This window comes from Drosophila gunungcola, assembly GCF_025200985.1.
Source record: "Drosophila gunungcola strain Sukarami chromosome 2R unlocalized genomic scaffold, Dgunungcola_SK_2 000004F, whole genome shotgun sequence".
NCBI classification, from domain to species: Eukaryota; Metazoa; Arthropoda; class Insecta; order Diptera; family Drosophilidae; genus Drosophila; species Drosophila gunungcola.
In genome coordinates, this window is record NW_026453167.1 from 423,394 (window position 1) to 442,959 (window position 19,566).

Sequence of the window (19,566 nt, forward strand, 5' to 3'; positions counted from 1 at the left end):
CCCTTTGTAAATCATAATTTAAGTACTAACCCCATTCAGCATTTAATGCGCTTATCTCAGTCAGAAAAAGCATAAGGTCTTATGCATAGAGAACCCCAAAACGAGGGGCCTTAATACCCCAATTGACATGCCAGCTTGACACACAATATAGTTGGCAATCAGGATACCGGACTATGGTTGCGAAGCGATACCCAACGACCAATTGAATTAAGGACATTAAAGCTGTGCCAGTCATGTCAAAGAAGCCAAAAATCACTCAGCCAACGGGAAAAGTCGGGAAATCAAAGCTGCCAAATTGAAGAAAACACACAGATACAAATTCACCACTAAAACACCACTATCCTTTAAATTTGTCACATATATTTTTTTGTTTATTGAAATGTCGAATATCCTTTTATGCTTTAAATGTATTACTACACATGAAATACATTCAGGTATATAGTCTCGATAACATTAATTTAAAACATTTAAAAACGTTTATTAGGTTCTCAATTGAATAATTTCGCTTACATTATGGCTAAAATATGTATCCATCTAAACACATATAAAACTTATACACTTATTATCATAGGATGCTTACATCAAAGATAGAATGAAGCTCAAGTCTTTATAGTTTTTGGGGAGCAGATATACACATACCATATACATATATAATACTATATACACTGAGGATATATGCGGGATGTTGGAAATTTACACAGTTTACAGCTTACAGTTGATTATTTAACTAGCCAACTAACCAACACGGAATCAAGACGGAAAATCGCTTGGAATCACAAATTACTTTTTAGGCAAATGCCCAAGAGCTCACTTTTGAAGTGGAACTCCGTCCATTCGACACATGTAAGTAGCACACGATTGTCGATTATCTTAGGTAATAATCTAAATTAACTCACGTTTCAGTGACTAGAATGAATGTACAGCTTAAATGTCTACAAATCTGTTGAATCCCCTATGTTTAAATTCCAGACTTTAACTAAAGTTCAAGTTCTTTGTTCTGTGACAATAGGCTCAAGATATTTACTTATAAATACCTAAAATAGGTTCTGTCTTTACAGAACTAGAGACCATTTCTTATGCCACAACGTTATATTTCAGGCTGATTCAACTTAACTAGCGTTTCACCATTTTTGTAAGTGTCAATGATTTTCTGATGCTCTGTTGCTAGGCAAGATATACTTTTAATCGGAGGTCTCTAAGCTTTGTACTTCCGCTGACATATGTTTTCATGTATTCTTCTGAGTGGGTATATTTTTAGCTGATTTTGTTAGGAAAATATACATCTCATTATTAAAAATAATTTATTGGGCTTCTCTGATATGCTTTGCCAATATGTGTGGGTGTTAATGATAAATCGAGAGGGGAAACAAAACCCAACTCGTGTGTGTATCTTAGAGACATTAAATGTACAAGCGTCTTTGTGTTTCAGTATTAATTGGGACATAAATCATGCACTGCACTTCCTTTGTTCACCTATTTGCTATTGGGATCTCGAAGTGAGCGAGTGGAGGGCAGTCCACGCAGACCCTTTTCCAGTTTGTCGGCATCCCCCGCCGAAAAGCGAAAGTTCATGGTTTGTCCTTGACCCTGGTTTTGGTTTACTCCTAAGAGGATGGGTCTGGAGTTCCTTCGTGGTCCTAGCAGCTCCACACTTTCCTCCTCATCCCCGCCGTAACTTACTCCAGAGACAGGAAGTGGCGTTTTGGCAGGAGGTGAGTACTCGGCGGTGGCCTCGGATAGTCGGCGATACTCCCCGCTTCTCGAGTGCTGCAGCTTCCAGGAGGCCCTTCTGGCCACACTCTGCGTGCTCTGGCTGCAGTGCACCGAGGCATTGGTGGTGGTCAGGTTGCCAGTGCTCTGCGACACCAGGCAACTGTTCGAGCTGGAACTGCTGCTGGACAGGCTGGAGTTACTACCACCACTCGTGCTCTTCCTCAAGCTTCTCTTTGATGATCTCGTTTCCTGGACAGGCGGTGGGGAAGGAATAACCTCCAAAGGTACCTGAGGCTGCTCCTCTGGACTCAGCAGAGCATCCGTGCTCTTGCAACAACTGTGGTGGCTGGCCGAGTGCTTCATGGTCCAGCGAAAGTCATTGGAGTTCTCATCATCCAAAGGCGGATAAACTGCCGGCGAAGTAATCAATCTCTCTTTAGAACTGGCCAAGTTGGCCTCCCCAGGGGAAACACACTCATCAATGGTATTCAAAGGTGATATTTGCAGGGTTTGCTTCTGCTGCAGCAGATCCATTTCGTTTTTGATGGCAGGTTCTATGCCCAGGAGACCCAGAACCAGGCGGGGATTGGCCAAGACAAAGCGTTCGAAGGTGGGAAAGTCAATGCGATAGAAGTCTGTTTGTGAGCTTCTACTGGCTGTAGACTTTTTGAGCGGCTCCACGGGAGAAGGTGCCTTGTTACTGGTGGGCAGCTGAACATCCCTGCCCCAAACCTCAGGGGGATGTGAGGAACAGCGCTGCATGGCAGCCATTTCGGCGGCTCCCAAAACTCCACCCATTAGACCATGGTCCACTGCATCGCCAGATCTTGTGGCCGCCACTCCACTGATATTGGGTATAGATCTGGCAGGTGGAAACTTCAGTGAGCTGTGCGAGGTCATGGCATTGGAGGTGAAGGTCATCTCCTGCAGGGCACTGATGGCATTGCGCACCTCGGCACTGAGTTGGGCCACATCCTGGTGCAAGGTGGACACCTGGGAGTCCAATCGCTCCAGCGAGGGCCTCTTGCCAGTGGACTGCTGCTCTTCATCCAGGGGTTCCGCCTCCTCGAATGAGCCACGATCCAGGCTGCAGGCTGCATTTAACGTCCTATTCCTCTTATTTGTTTCCCTCAAAGTGATCAGGGACCGGCCACGCTGGTGCAACCTCTGGTTCCTGGGACTTCCCATGCCCAAGAGTGGAGAACGTGCCGCATGCAGAGGGGAATTACTCAAATTGTGCAGCGGGGAAGCCCCACTTGGTGGTCCTCCACCGTTTTCCTTCTCCGCCTTGCCATTTTCCTCGGCTTCCTCGCGATTCTCATCATCCTCACTGATGCTGGGCAACGGAAACGATGGTCCAATATCGGAGTCCTGGTTCTCGTACCCCTCCCTCAAATTGCAGGTGAGATCGTGCTGAATATCGTTGGCAAATTGCTGCTGGTACTCCGGATACAGACGCAGCACCTCCACCAGACCGCCCATGTGGATGCACTTCAGATCGCAGTAGGTGAGCGCCTGCAAAAATGTTGAGTGCAAGTATGGAAAAACATGTGAGAAAAATGAAAAGACGTGGCAAGTGAGTCAAAGGTCGTCTTGGCGTTAAACGATTATGGGGGCGGGACATAAACAACATGGAAAAGCTTAAACAGCATGTAAGCGTTGCGAGGGTAGACAAAGGTAAATGGGTTTATTGGGACAAGATGTGCTCACCTAACTACTGCTTTATTACCTTCTTTAATGTCTCTAGTTTCCAGATAAAGTAAAGTAAAGTAAACTATTTATCTTTAAGTATATTTAGTTACTTACCTAAGAATACTATTTAAATATATATATTCAATAAAAGCACAGTACTGAAAAGAAAAGTATTTTAGTACTAATTTATGTTTTTACAACAACTATTTGTTGTTACTTCTCTGATAAAAAGTATGTCCTTATCAAATTTAAATTTAGGCTTAACCAGTATTATTCGCAGGAGCCCCAGAAATCGCAAGGGTCTTGTAATCTACTAAAAAGGTTATTTGAAACATTCATCATACTTTCTGGCTTAATATATTTGATTGCATACTTTAAGATTTTGTTTGTCATTAATAACTTTTAGTCCTTTCCAAATGAAATCATTCAAATTAAAACATTCACTCTTTGTACATAGAGTACGCCCAATTCGATTTCTCGCAATTTAGGCCACCACACTTGGTAATGTTGACGCCCTTGGCGTCTTCTTTACATACTCGAGTGCGCCATCTTGGCGTTTACACACTCCCTCACACCCACAGCCACAAACGGCAAACACACGCACACAAACTTGCGGAGAGAGGGTAGCTTTAAGTATCACTCATACGACCCGTTCGCCGTGTTGTTTGCCAAAGTGGCGCTACAAGAAGGAAAAGGAGGCAAACACGAGGCGGCAGCAGCTCGCAATGTCTGCACTTTATTCCGCCAAGGCAGACATGCAAATAAACACGAGATAAAAGCTAAAGGTAAGGGCAAACACAGACCGACAAACATCAACAAAGGCGAAGCACAAAGGAGAAACAAAAACAAGATTTTCTCGGTGAAAAACTATGCATAAATTAAGTACATTCCTCAACTAATTAAGCGACAATAAAATTGGAAATTCCTCGCTTAATTATTGCCGCCCACACGAACCTGCGATTGCCAGACAAGAGTTTATGGCAATTAATTAGGCGTGAAGCTTTGGAACCTGAGTCGCCCCGAGATTATTGCCATAATTAGTAAGAGTAAACGAGTAATCGTAGACTCGGTTAGCAGGATACCAAAAACCCCACTCAGACTCTCAAGCCCCATTGACTTTCTGCTGAAATGCAAAAGAAAAGAAAAACAAAACAGAAAGCCCGGTATGCCAGGCGAAATTCAAGCCGCTGTGCACTCATCTTGAAACCTCTAGATCCTTCTCCCTGTAAACCGCTACTCCTGCCAGAAACCAGATAAAATTTACGACAATCAGCCTGAAATTGCAACTTGCTTAAGCCTTAAAGAGCTCCAGACTATGATAAAAATATAATTAAGGTGCCGGGAACTAACGAAGAGCGTAGGGCTTCACATGTCCTTGCCATTCGCCGGCTAAAGCGTCAATTAAGCTGTTTTATTCGAGCGTTTACCCTGAGTTGAAAACAAGACAAGAAGGGCAGTTACACGTTTTTCTTGAGAACAAAATTAAATGGTTATAAATGTAGAAAAATCTGAATTTTATAGTATTTAATTACCGAGGACAAGCAGACCTAATGAAAAATTTAAATGTTTTATCTTTTATATTTGTAAATAATAATTTAATTTCAAGGGAGTAATTTGTATTGAAATATTTAAATGAAATACATTTTAAAAATGTGTTCTTGTCTTTTTAAAAAAGATTTGTATTTAAATTTGTTACTGAACTTTCATACAAATTATAAAGGATTCATATTCGTATTTATTAAAGTAAAACTTATTTCTTTAATAATTGGATCATTTTATAATTGAACTTTTATGCAAATAAAAAAAAGATATGTATACCTTATTTTGAATCTGCTAAAAGAATCATTTTAATTTAAATGTTTGTTTGAACCCGTTCCTTTAAAAATGACTCATCTATTTACATAAGTTCTTGCTTTAATCAAACTTTAAATTTACGTTTAAATTACCAAAGTGCATACTAAGAATTAAATAAAGCTTCTGAAAGGCAGACTTCTCAAAGAAGATATTTAGCAATATTGCCCATTGAAAATTAAAACCCCATAGTCGATTTAGAGCTCCCCCAGCCTGCTGTCCACTATCATCCGAGTGCATTTCATTCACGTTCACCCTTGAGCAGCCGACCAGAGGCTGATGTAAAATAAATTCTATTTAATTACTGCACATCCCACTCTTCTTTTCTTTTTTTTTTTGAAAGGGGGAAAGGATTTCAGTGGGGGTACGGGGCTCGCCCTTACCTTAATGTCGCTGCTGCTGCGGACGACAACATCCTGACCAGCACTGTTGGTGGTGGCGGTCATCTGGCCATTGCTGGTAGCCACCAGGTGCACGTTGATGTCGGAGCCCACGAGGTCGCCCTTACCTGCGGGAAACATGGGTTAAACAAAAGACACAGAGGCGGGAAAAGGTCAGCACTACTCAGAATCAATGAGCATAAAAATAGAGCCTGGCATTTGTCTGGGCCAAGTTGTAGAAGTGACGACACTGCATGCCATGAATGAATAAACAAGCAGATGACTGCCTCACTGTCTTGGCCAAAGTGCAAATGGAATTCAGGCACTCGGCTGGCTCAAAAGCGAATGAACTGAAATGGGTTCAATAGACGCCTCTAGTCGAAGCATAAACAAAATGAAAATTTGACAATCGATAAATGAAAATCAAAAGCAATTTACAGTTAAGCAGAGAAAAAAATGTTTTAAAACTTGTACACAATATCTATAACATGACAAAAATAGATTTAAGTCAGCATTGAAATATTTGTACAATCTTTAATAAAAAACGAAACAAAATACCCTTAATATTGGTTCTAAGTACATATTATTTAGTTGTCGAAAACACTTGTTTTAGCATAAGAATTTTGAGTGACTCTTGAAGTGATTTAGGCGTATTAAAGAAAATAATAAAGGGTGGTAATTAAAAATCAAAAGTCCCAGATAAAATATAATTTAATGACATAACATGACGACTCAAAAGGAATTAATTCAAGTTATTGAATAATATATAAAATATTTTATATCAAAAGTCCCAGAAAAAATATAATTTAATGACATAAAATGACGACTCAAATATAATTTATTCAAGTAATTGAATAATATATAATACTATTTAGTTTAATATCTTAAGACAATATTTAAGTCTTCTTCAGTCTGTTATTTTTTAAACATAGTGCAGAGCAGACTCACCCAAAATTGCCACCACCATGTCGTCCTTGATCACCTCCATGGATCCGTTGCACAGATAGTAGATATAGTTGAGGGCGTCGCCTTTGTGGATCAGATACTCCCCGGGCGCACAGAAGTTCGTCTTTATGTGCAGGGACAAAAGTTTCAGGCAGCCCTGCAACATAAACATGAAACAAATCGGGGTTCAAGTAAATGCGATTGCGATTGCGAATCTGGTTTAGTCAGGAATTGTTCTCCTCGGTCAGAGGCATTTAGTATTTAGCTCGTCGGTCGCGTTTTATTTGCGCAATGAAACAAACGGCAACAGCTGTGTTTCTGTGTGTCCTTGCCCCGGAATGTGTTCTGCGGTTCAAGACCGCCACACAGCCCCACCGCACCACCACCCCATTTTCACCACCCCTTTTTGGGGGGCAAAAGGGGGCCAACCACCCACGCACTTGCCCACGAAAAGTGGCTTAAAGCGCGCTTATAACTGTTGAGTGGTTTTTGTTTGCGTTACTTTGCCTTTCTGAATAAGCTTTATTAATGTTTGCAGTCCGCCTTTGTCATTCGCCTTCAGTTTTTCTTTTTTTCTGAGTTTTGTCTGGTCATTCGGTCGTTCAATTCGCTCCGTTTTGTTTGTTTTTCAACTTAGCTAGAGCTGCATTTCATTAGGTGGCAGTTTCTGCTTATGCCCCCAACAAACTGAACCACAATCGCATTATCACGCTCTATAGCTATCACTGCAATAAAGGGTAAACAAAATGTTTGGGAAAAATTAAATAGCTATAGCAATTATATATTAGTTCTGGTTCATTACAAGATTTTTTTTATAGGCATAGCTATTAATTTGCCTATAATTGTCTAGCTATTAATTAATTTCTCTCTTTTATAAAAATAAATTCCCATTCATTTCTATTGTATTTGTATATCATAGTTACGCTAACGAGGATAAATATATTTTATTTGTGAAATCATTAACCATTTTCAACATGCAAACCCTTAAAACAAATGAGCTTAATTTGAATCATTTCGTCCATTAAAAGGGAAAACCGAGGAATGTAATATGTTGTACATGCGTTGTCAGAATTTGATTGAAATTCCTTTTTCAATTTTTAGAAAAATTTAAACGTCTGCCATAGAAACGATTGGTATTTGAGGCTTTGACCTGAAAAGGATTCCTTTTCTTGTTGTTATGGGAACAGTTTTATTGAAAATATTTCGCTTAGAATTATTTTCTTCTTAAAACCATTAAACCATTTATTTTTATCTGAAGCAAAACCTGAGAAAAGACACTGCGCCTTTAAGCCAATTAAAATTCATCTTCAATTGTTTTTGTTTTATTTGATTGTGGTTGCACTGGGTCAGAGAACTTTCCAGCCCGGGAGCAATTGAACCGTAGATGAGAAATCAATTACTACCCAATCTCTAGCTTAAGCCAGGCGGCTTTTGCCCAAAGTGATTTCCATCGGCCGCCCAACACCACAACACACACGTAGAGTGAGCCCCCATTAAAGCTTTTGGCGGTTGACAAGGGTATCGACATTGGCCATCGAAAACTACTAGACCACACACACTTGCATTCGAGGGGATTTTTGGGTACAACTTTGCTGTTGGCCAAAAACCTTTTTCATGCTTCGCTTCAGTCAAACGAATGGCACTTGGCCCAAAGGGCAGAGCCAAAGCACAAGCCTCAGTGAGACGTCTGGGAAACTTTACCTGTCGACATATGCGTAGTTAATAGAAGAAGGTAAGTTTTAAGGACTTTTTTTGTTTTTTTTTGACACGCAAATTATTAAAAATTTTTTGCTCTTTGCTTTAAAGATAAATAATAAATAAAATACTTTAAATATATGTAACTGCTGAATTACTGAGTGACATGATTAATAAAACTTTTTATTTTTATTTTTTTGTACAGAAAAAATTACGAATGATTTCTCATTGCTTTGAAGATGATAAGTACTTCATAGTTCTCACAATCAGTTTTGAATAAGTCTAAGAAATACGAATTTATTTTAATTCGGCGATGTATTAGAAATTTGAAATTTAACTAAATAATTTAAAAATTAGGTGTAAAACAAAAAATATTTTAGCCAGAGGAATTTTTTAAGAATATTTTCTACACCCCTTGTCTGTACAACAAAATTTCCATGTGCCAGTATTTGTATGCGGTTGTTTGGCTACGTTTGAGCTTCAATGCGACAAAGACCGAACCGAACAAAGCCCAGAATACGTTTCAGTTGAGCCCGCAGTTAACTTTTGACTGCTCGCATGTCCTTCATCTCCTCCTTTTTCCTGACGCCCACCCGTTGGGCCCCTACCCCACCTTTGACCCCTTCCCCTTCTGCTGATTATTTTGCCATCGCAGTCATTTCGTTCCATTTGTCTGAAGTTAAATCGCTTTCAAAGCGACATATTCTTCGACCCCTGGAAAAGAACATTCGTACAGGTGCACATAGAAAAAATGGCTGCAGAAGAATAAGTCTTTCTAACGTTCAGATTTCAGATTTTAGATTTTAGTTCTCTACATGGAATGTTAAAGGTAAGGTCTTCATGAAATGTTACAGGTATGCCTATATACTTGTTTTTACTCGTAAACGATAATTTGAAACCAAAATTGCATAATACACATACAAGTTACAATACAAGTTAAATTATGTTCATTAATTGTTAAAGGTATTTGTTTCTTTTTTTAAAATGCTGCGTAATAAAAATAGATCTTGGAACTTTAAAACATATTTGGTATATAAAAAAATAAAAAAAATATATGCTTTAGCTTCCAAAAAAAAATAAAAGATAAGTCACAAAGGTTGTTGAAGTTTTTTCAAAAAATGTTTTCTTCCAGTGTAGGCTTTAACTCACCTGGGAGGCCGCCTCGAATATCGGCAGCTGTAATATTTCACGATGTAGATGCATGGAGACGTCGCCACGCAGCTCCTCGGGAAATTCGCGAAGCGTCTGCAAGTAGAAGAAAAGCCGGGGAAAATGGTGAGTCAAAAATGGGGGAGAGGCAAACATAAGCATCACACAAAAACACAAACAGACATACACACGCACAAGTGAAAAGAGAAAGTGAATGACAGTATACACGTGAAAATTGAATCGCCTGAAAACTGTAAGGGAAATGCTTGGAATTATTTATTTCTGGCACAAGGGAAATGTTCCAGCTTATCTGGTCTTGTTTGTTTTTCAACTGCGATATGTAATAAAAGATGGAAAAAGAGCAGAGGCGAAATAAACAAGGAGATACCCATCAAATATTGGGGTTTGGTTCTTGTTTATATTCAGAAGAAATACTTTTTGAGTAAATAATAAAAATATCCTTTGTTTTCAATTATATTATTATTATTTTTTTGTCTTGCATTTATTTTTAATTTAATTTTTCTTATTTTATGTTTTTACTCATGCATGTGCTTACTCTTAAATTTAAATACTTGCAAAGACAAATCCTCTTGAAAAGAAAAGACCCTTTGATTTTCTGTTACCCCCTGCCAGGTATAATTATACTTTTCCTCTAATACCCTGCATTTTCATATCTTTATACCCTTGCAGAGGGTATTATAATTTCAGTCAGAAGTTTGCAACGCAGTGAAGGAGACGTTTCCGACCCTATAAAGTATATATATTCTTGATCAGCATCACTAGTAGAGTCGATCTAGCCATGTCCGTCTGTCAGTCTGTCCGTCTGTCCGTCCGTTTATATGCAAACTAGTCTCTCAGTTTTAAAGCTATCTGCATGAAACTTTCCCAAAAGTTGTCTTTCTATTGCAGGTAGTATATAAGTCGGAACGAGCCGGATCGGACGACTATAGCATATAGCTCCCATAGGAACAATCGGAAAAATAAATGAAAAAAAATTATAACTTTTCTGTTTTTTATTTTTTTGTTTAGTTCTTCGACATTTAGTAATGGTTAAATATTTCCGATTTACGGATTAAATTTCATCAAAGTCGGACGACTATATCATATAGCTCTCATAGGAACAATCGGAAAAATAAATGAAAAAAATTATAACTTTTCTGTTTTTTAATTTTTTGTTTAGTTCTTCGACATATAGCAATGGTTAAATATTTCAGAATTATGGTTTAAATTTTATCAAAATCGGACGTCTATATCATATAGCTCCCTTAGAATAATAAAAATATATAAAATAACTATCAAATAATTGAGCTGCAAATCATCATAGCTTCAATGTTTTTAAACATATACGAAGTAAATCATAATTTTAATGTTTTCAAAAATGTTTAATTCTTGCAATAGCTGCAAGGGTATATGAACTTCGGCTTGCCGAAGTTTGCTTTCTTTCTTGTTTTACTTATGTTCCCTGGGTTCGTTTCAAGCGTATTGGATGGGAATTGTCGGTGTTTCGGGATTAACATGGAAATTGAAGAAGAATTTGCATCTCACTTGTTTACATTCACCATTGTTCTGTTTTTCATCTCTGTAGTTGTTCACATGTATATACACATTCTGAGGGATTCAAAGGCTGATTACACTCGAGTATTGTTCATATGGACGAAAATCGCGTAATTTGGTTTGCCAACTGGACCGCAAATGATATGGCCAAATCTGCTTATAGTTAACTCAACTTAATTGTATAAATAGTTGGGCAACTCGTGTGTCTGTATTTGCACATTATTTAAGGCCAAAAGCAACTAAATCAATTTCAGGCCTGCCAGACCTTTATTACAAATTCACAACGAATTCCAATGCAAAGTGTAAATACTTTGCACCGAAATAGATGTCAGCAATTTCCATTCCAATTCCATTTCATGGGACTGACAAATATACAACTGTGTCAAAAATAATAGTACGTGTCCTGCTTATAATTTTAAACCAATATATTTCAAAGCTTTTATTTAATTAACGAAGACGAACCAATTAATAGGCTTTTCACTTGGTAAAAAAAATGGCTTATTTCATTTGCAAATTCTTCGATAACTATTATAATGAATACAGCTGTAAATATTTTTGAGGGAAAAACAAAGGGAACTTTGGCTAACCAAGTGTAACAAAACATGGAAATATGTTAAAAGTTTTTCCTGGGTTTTGTTTGTGTTTTGCTGCTTTAATTGTATGCTTTTTCCTGGCTTCCCAAAGGGCAATTTCCAAAGAATTGTTATTTATGTCCCATTATATCTCTGTCCTCTGTCTTCCCCCTCTGTTTGCAGTGAAGTGTAAAATATTTTACTTTAATTGTGCACACACTGGCCAAAAGTCGATGTTAAAGTGGGTGGTGTTTTTTTGTCATTTGGCTTTTAGAGGGGAGCTCCCCAACGTTTTGCCAGTTAATTTTCATGCGCAATAAATTAACAATTTAATTTAGTGCCAGCCCGTCGTCAACTCCCCATTTCGCCTCCCAATTTCGGTGCTATAATTTGTGTGGCATCGACAGGTCGTGTGTGTGTGCAGGTGCCAGTCTATATTTCATGTTTGGTCTGTAATTAAATTACATTCCATTTGAGCGTTGGCAAAATTCCTGGCATCGAACTGAAAACCGTTGTTTAATTGGAACTCAAATTCTGAGACGCGTGCTTAACATTTTAGCCGACATATCGCGAATAAACAAGTTGGCTTTAAGTACTGACATGAAGAACCTCTCTTCAAAGGAGAAAAAACGAGCTAATTAGTTTGAAATGAATAAGTGAAGTTTAAGAAGAAGGGAAGTCGTAGCTAACTAAGCTAAAATGCTTTTTGTTGCAAGAGTACAAATTATAAAACATTCAATTAAATTACGTTTTTTGGTTAACAACAAATACATTGTGTATATTTTGGCTTCCTTAGCTTTATTAAAGGTCTTGTCTCAAACAAGCAACTATAACAGCATTCCATTTAATAATAGTCCACAAAGTGAAAGCCAATCCACAAACATCCTGGACACGAAGAAAAAAATGGGTTTGTTTGAAGAGGTTTTAATTAACAATATTAAAAGAGGGCGCGGAGTGCAAAGTTGTTTTACACAGTCTCTGCTAATAGCAATTAGCGAGTAGAATCGCTGCTCTTTCTCCTGCACTGCACTTTTCCTGCATTTTATTGTGCATTAAGTTCAGAAAACAAAGTTTCCCTCGGCCACCTGGACACCGCCAGAGCAAAGTTTCAACGAGCTAAAGTTCAAAACTGCATAGCATCATCCCCAATGATTGATTTCTCTCGACCAACAATGGGCTATTTCCATGCAGCTGCAGAAAAGTTTCCCCTCCTCAAGTTCGGAGTTATTGTGCTACAGTTTCAAAGCCGATAAAAATAAACAAGAAACAAAAAACAAAAACAATAGCAGCTGTATGCGATCAAACTGCTAAAAGACATCTCAGAACTAAATTGGCAAGAAAGAGCAGGCAAAACAGGGAACTTAATGCACATGACAGAACTTGACCCACAAGATAAGGTACTTCCGCTCGAGTTAATGTAATTGTAAAAAATTTAATTAAAATGTAAATGCAGCCCGAGGTCCACACACACAAGGAAAAACAATGAAAAGCCACAGGAAAAGCCGGCAGCCCAACATCCAGCTCACACGTATGTGTATAATTTCGATATTTAATTTTAGCTTTTGCACGAGTGCCAGAAGTGCGGTTTAAAACACCTGCACATGGATGACCAATCAAAGGTGGGCCATACATTTGGCATTTAACCCGCAGCCAATCAATAAGTCACATGTCCATACTGAGTTCTGTATGTTAACCCCACGGACATTTGCTTAATTAAGGACTCAGACGTTCATCCAAGAGGAAAAGCCGCTGGCACTGCCGAATCTGATTTCGATTCTGGTTCTGAAGTTTCTGAAGTTTGAGTAAAGTCAGTCAACTCAAATCCACCAATTGACTGCTGCGTCGACAACTTTGCCAATCATTTTTAGGTGGTGGCCAAGAATATACATTGAAATAAAAAGTTTACTTGAGAAATTTAGTTTCTTGAAACTTTCATGAATCTTAAACCAATTTTTCCAAATTTAACTATTTAAATTAAAATAACGTGGCTTTAATACAAAACAAATTATTTCGACAAACGTAAAGTAAAATTTAAGCAATGTTTTCCATTTTATTTAAGGGGATCAACAAATAATAAACTCTTGACAAAGCCAGTCAGCCGATATTAGCTTTATATTAGGTATTAGCCATAAAATTTTTCTTTAATGAAGATCGTATATTATAGATCGATATTTTGACTGAATATGTCCAAATTTTGAAGAAAAGTCTGTTATAAATTTCTAAGCAGCCAAAATAATAATTTCACACTTAAAGAAAACGGTTTCATTTAAAATGAACAATGCTATTGAATATAGATTGAATGCTTTTCCCCAGTGTATGGCATACATGATTTATGAGACACACAGGCAATTGAAAGGAGATGGACGTGCCCCGGGGGCAAAAAGACTTACCTCGTATATGTCAATGCCATGGCTGAGTGACCAGGAGGTCTGGAAGTAGTCCTCGATGCGCTGCTTTAGCTCCTTGGGCATCTGTAATGAAGAGATCATAAATTATAATTGCATTCGCTACGCTCCAGTTTTTTCGCCCCGTTTTGCCATCTTAGCGTTTAATGAGCTGCGATGTGCGCGCTACTTTCACTTCATTTGCATGCATTTCGCGGTTGAGAGCCGCACAAATGCGCTTAATTGCGCGGCGCATTGCGTATATGAGGTGGGTGCAGCTCATTGCGTATACGCCGCGTGCGCTGCCTAATGGAGCGGCGTGCCCCAAGTTTGCACCATCAACAGGTTGCCGATGACCCTGGAACATGCTGGAATCAGCAATTCATGGCCTTGAGCCACCATTTCCGTTCCATTTTCCATTTCCTGCCCAACGTGGCGTGGCATATGGAAACTGTGCCCTGCATTCTAATAAAATCCATCGAGTGGGGCCCATTTTTCTAGGGTCCTTTCCTGATGGGTCGCGGGCGCTGCCAATCTCAATCGAAATCATACTCACATTGTGCAGGGCCACAAAGTCCTTTAAATCGCGCCATTTGCTTTCGTACAGCGAGCGTCGCGAGTACATCCTTTGGATGATGGCAGTCACGTTACCGAAGACCACGGCGTGCATCAGAGCTGGGTGATGAAATGGATACGATATATCATTAAATCTCGACTTGGCTGCCCATAAAGTAATAACTGCTATGAACGCAGAGCGTGCTGCAAATTTTTAGGCCTTCCTTTTTCCTATTGATAAATTAGGACACGTAATTTAAGCCGTAGTTTCTATTCATGGTATGCATTTCACATGCAATTATTGAATTGATGGGGAGCTGATTTGAATTGGCTGGCGATTCTGGTTTCATTTATATATTTTTTATAAAAATTATGACTCATTGGGTATGATTTATAAAGAAACTCATTCTAATAAAATCAAAATATAAATAAACTAAACGGAAAAAGCTAAAATTAGTTAATCAGTTCAAATAATAGGAGTACTATTATTCAAAACATTAAATTCTTCAAAGAATTTTAACACAACATTAAATGTTATTAATATACCTGACTTCAATGTCTAATATTTTAAATTAAAGAAGCATATTATGTTCTTCCCAAGCCATCCTCTACAACTATCCCAAAGTTAAAATACGATGTACCTTAAATTTCCGCGCAATTTAACAACACAGACTGTAGAAAATTTAGGTCAACGAGGCCCATTTCTTGACCATTTTCCTAAAATTTAAGGAATGTCCGTCCCAAATACTTGGCATTTTGGAATTGAAGTATTGTAGCTGTGATCCCCTAACTTAATAACAATATTTTGCAGTTCAAACATTATGGTACTCACCGCCAATGAGCATCATGATGATGGTGAAGACCTTTTCGGCCGTGGTGTTCGCCGAAACGTTACCGAATCCCACGGAAGTGAGACTGGTGAAGGTGAAGTACAGGGCTGTGGAATATGTTTCAGCGGTAGTCAAAATGGCCACCGAAGCGTTTTTCCTTTCCGCCAAAAGCTGCAGCCAACCTGTGAAGAATACTTGAGGCATTTAATACGAGGGGAAGACAAGAAGCAGAGAAACAGAGAAGAAAACTTGTTTAGTACGGCGTTTAATTACAATTTGCGGGCCAAACAAATTGGGCTTATCAAATTGACAATGACTTGGCCTAACTTTTCCGACTTCCAGTTAGTCAGTTGTCTGTCCGTTGTTGGGAGCTCGTGCCAAAATCCGACAAAAACAGCTTTGTCCGGACGGGAACGTCAAACGAAACTTTTCGTGTCTGTCAGGCCCGAAAGATTTTTCCACCCACCGCTGATTAAGTGCCAGAAAATATCACGACGAAAACTTTTTCCCCCCATGGCAATGGTACAGTAAAGTATATACACTCTCAACTGATGATTTGATTCGATTTGATGCAATGTGCCCTAATCCGTAACCAAACTTTAAACCTCGACTAACACAATATTCATTAACCACACGTGTATTGGGTGGCTAGGGTCGTTTTGGGCTGTGGTGTTTTGGTTACTTGGCTTTGGGTGGTCCAGGTGGTGTAGTTTTGCAGGACTATGTACCGAGGGAGGCGGAAAATTCAGCTGGCGTTCGACGATGCCCTGCCCTTCACTGTTGACTAACCAACTAACCAAATTACCTTTGGTACTCACTCTCAAAATTCAGCCATATGCACACAGTAGTGGTCAAAACAATAGCACATCATTTTCTACAACTTAAAAAGTTACTTAAATATAAATAAGCTTTTTTTACCATCAAAATAAATGATTGCAAAGTTTTACATGCATACTTCAAATAATTTTTAAAACTGTATTATGTAACTATTTTCGAAGGAGATTAAAGCTTTTCAGTATATCAAATTTCGCAAGCAATATCAAAATCGATTCGATGAACATTAAATGGACAAAACATCCACAGCTGGGTAGAAAACAATAAAAACAATCAAATCATCTGTTGTTCAGCTTATGATAGCTCATCAGAGATATCTTCACCGAGAGTTTAATAATTAAAAAAAGTTAAGTGGAACTTAATACATGATTGATTCACTAATAAAGAAAACAAGCAATGGGACAAGTCCAGAAAATAAAAAGGAGTATAAATCAGAAAATTCTGATTAAAAATAAGACAACATTTAAACAATATGTTTGTAAAATTGACACGAATGACAATCTATTTTAAAGATTCTAAATTAAAGTAACAAAAAATTTTTAAATTTGAAGGAGGTTCAAACTAAAACATAAAGATTTTTTACATCGAACAATAAGCTGTACAATTGACTGATGTTCAAAGAGACTACCATCGTGTTCAAAGGACACCCATTTGAGCTACCATTTCAACCCCACCTGTGGCTGTAACTGTAACTATTCGGGACCTTCGCAGGTAGCTACTACATACTCACCGATGTTGCTCTCGGGGAACCACTCGTACTCCTTGACCGCTATCACATACCAGATGCAGGCCAGCCAATGGGCGGCCAGCGTGAAGGAGAACATCAGCAATGTCAGTATCATGGCCGTGTGCTGTGAGTATCGATCAATTTTTTGCAACAGGCGAGCGAGCCGCAGCAGACGCGTCAATTTCACAAGATGGATGTGCGATTCCTGGGCGAAAAATGCATAAAAAAATATACTACACATGTAGGCAAACGACACAAGGCTGTTAAATTGTAGGCGAACAGTAACGAAATGCCACGCCCATTTCGCGTTTCGCGCTGTCCATTAGTTTGGGTTTACCTCCCAGCTCTTCTCCATTTTCCCATTTTCGCCCACCAGCTTTTGTTGCCCACTTTTCGGGGCATTCAGTTGTACGACTTTGTTGCCTACTTCCCAGGCCATCCCAATTTCTGACCTGGGATAAAAAATCACCAAATTGACAACTTCCCAGAGCCCGCATGCCCGCGCTCAAAAAAAAGGGACGAAATCAGAAGAAAGGATGTCATCAAAAAATAAAAAGATGAAGTGTAGGCCAAATGGGAGGTGGGTTAAAAGTCTAATGCAAACATAAACAAGCTTATCGGAGGGCCTGACCCTGGCTTCAAACTTGAGTAAATTGAGGGCTAATGCCGTCGTTTAACCTAAGATGGAAATTTTATTTCTCTTTCGTGATTGGCGCTGACGAAGCGCCATCTCAACAACACCCTAAAGGTACACAGAGCCAGTTGGAAAATGTGGAAATTGTAATTTTCTGTTCGAAAAATAGCATAGTAAAACGTGTTTAAACCGAATTTATGAATCATACTTTGCTACCATTTTTTCTTATAAGGTCTGAAAATTTTAGTAGGCTCTGCAGCTGTATGACAAAATTGTTAAAAGGGTAACAAAGTGTTGCAAAATGATATGAGCGAAAACCCACAAACAATTTAGCGTAGGCATTTAGGTAAAGCGTTTTCATTTGCAGTCTATACGCACTGTTGCACACAAACAGTTCGTTTCAAAGATATGAGACTAAGGTAATAAAACTTACACATATAGAAAAATTTATACAAATTTTTTGTTATAGCTAAGAAAACTGAGATATACTGAAAAATTCTATAAAATTTGTCTATCTAAACAAACAATTGAAACATTTAACCAAACATATTTTTTGCTAAGCAACGATGCTTAGTTTTCTTATTTACTACACCCTTTTTAATATTTTTTATTTTAATTTTATTTAATACATAACTTATTTAAAAATATTTGGTTAACTTTTTTAAATTAGCATTGTAATATTTGGCTAGCCAACTGTATTAAACAAGCTTTAATATTTCAAGTTATAAGTTTATTACAATATTAATTTATTTGATTATGTCCACTCGCTTAGTTACATTTTTTCCCTAATGAATTTGTTATTGCAAAAATGACTTTCAAGAAACGCACTGTTTAAACGGATTTCTACCTGCGTGGGAGACAATGCTAAAAACAACATCAAGGCGAATTGTAATTCACATTGCAATTTGTGCTGCGCTTTCACTTTCATTCTCAGCTTTCCACTCCTATGGTTTTCCGTCTACGCCCCCTTTCCGACCCCTTCTCACCTCCTAAACACTGTCTCTTTCTTTGCTAAAGTTTTTCCGCTGCCTCACGCTCCCTTTGTTTACTTTTCACTTTGTTTGAACAGCGAAAGCAACAACATCGGCACGGCAACAACATCATCGTGCACAGCAGCAACATCCTTTGCACAGCAGCACCAGCAACAGCTTGACGCCGAAAAGGAAACTTCCTCATCCAACTCCCTCGATTTTTTCCCAATGACTGACTGCCTTTTTGGGGTCTCAAAGATAATTAAAACTTTGAAATAAACTAAATATGCAAAAGTTTCAAGTGCATTAGCTAAAATTGTTTGCAAAGCGAGCAAGCAAAAAAATATCAAAGTGTATAAAAATGTAAAAGTTTAAGCCCCAAATACATTCATAAATGACTTCTGACCAACTTTTGCGTTGCTTTGGAGAGTGTCACAAATTTCTACAATTAGAGAACATTAAAGTTTTATCGAAACTTTTTGTGTCAGCAGCTTAGCACGCCTGTGATTTGGCCAAAAAAAGAAAACCAAAAGCGAACTTTTTTCTGCCCGCCATTAAAACGTGGCTAAATTTCCTTCAGCGGAAGTCACAGAAAGTGGGGGCCAAAAGCGCTTTTTATTTGATCAGTGTATCCAGCGGAAGCTGGCAAAGAAACAGCCAAGAAAAACCGCAGCACGATGACGGAGCGTTAAGAGAAAATCATTGAAACATGAGTTTGAACAAAATTAAGCTTAAATGATAATCCCACAAGGAAAAGTCTGTACATTAAATCACCAGCAGCCATAGCCAAATTCTTTTGCAAGCAACTCGAAGCAAAAAGTTTATTAAATGTTTATATATTTAATAGTTGTTATTATAATTAAAAAAAATATAAAAACAGAAGATCTAGACATGGTAAAAATTGTTTGTTTTATAAAATTTTCATGGGGGGTGTACATTTTAACTTCTTGCTAAAACTAACGAACAAAAAGGTTTCAAAACCAAACTTTTATTTAAACTTGAACTGTTGCAAATATATAGAAAAATGTATGGTCAGCATACAAACAAAATTATTAAAATAAAATAGAATTTTAATGTTAG

The 19,566-nt window shown here is 38.1% G+C and overlaps 1 protein-coding gene across 5 annotated transcripts in view; it reads right to left on the minus strand.

Annotated features, from left to right (window-relative positions):
* Positions 1 to 358: 358 nt before the first annotated feature.
* Positions 359 to 19,566, minus strand: part of LOC128253650 (potassium voltage-gated channel subfamily H member 8) — a 65,511-nt gene continuing 46,303 nt past the window's right edge. For 3 of the 5 annotated variants that reach the window (XM_052982241.1, XM_052982240.1, XM_052982238.1), the window contains 8 exons: positions 16,885 to 17,086; positions 15,323 to 15,514; positions 14,492 to 14,610; positions 13,942 to 14,022; positions 9,426 to 9,521; positions 6,585 to 6,738; positions 5,640 to 5,764; positions 359 to 3,228 (listed from right to left, as the gene is read on the minus strand). In XM_052982241.1, coding sequence (XP_052838201.1) covers positions 1,474 to 3,228; positions 5,640 to 5,764; positions 6,585 to 6,738; positions 9,426 to 9,521; positions 13,942 to 14,022; positions 14,492 to 14,610; positions 15,323 to 15,514; positions 16,885 to 17,086 — 2,724 coding nt within the window. In that variant the 3' untranslated portion in view covers positions 359 to 1,473. The remainder of the gene's footprint in view (positions 3,229 to 5,639; positions 5,765 to 6,584; positions 6,739 to 9,425; positions 9,522 to 13,941; positions 14,023 to 14,491; positions 14,611 to 15,322; positions 15,515 to 16,884; positions 17,087 to 19,566) is intronic. The other 2 variants (XM_052982242.1, XM_052982239.1) reach the window with 1 other exon arrangement.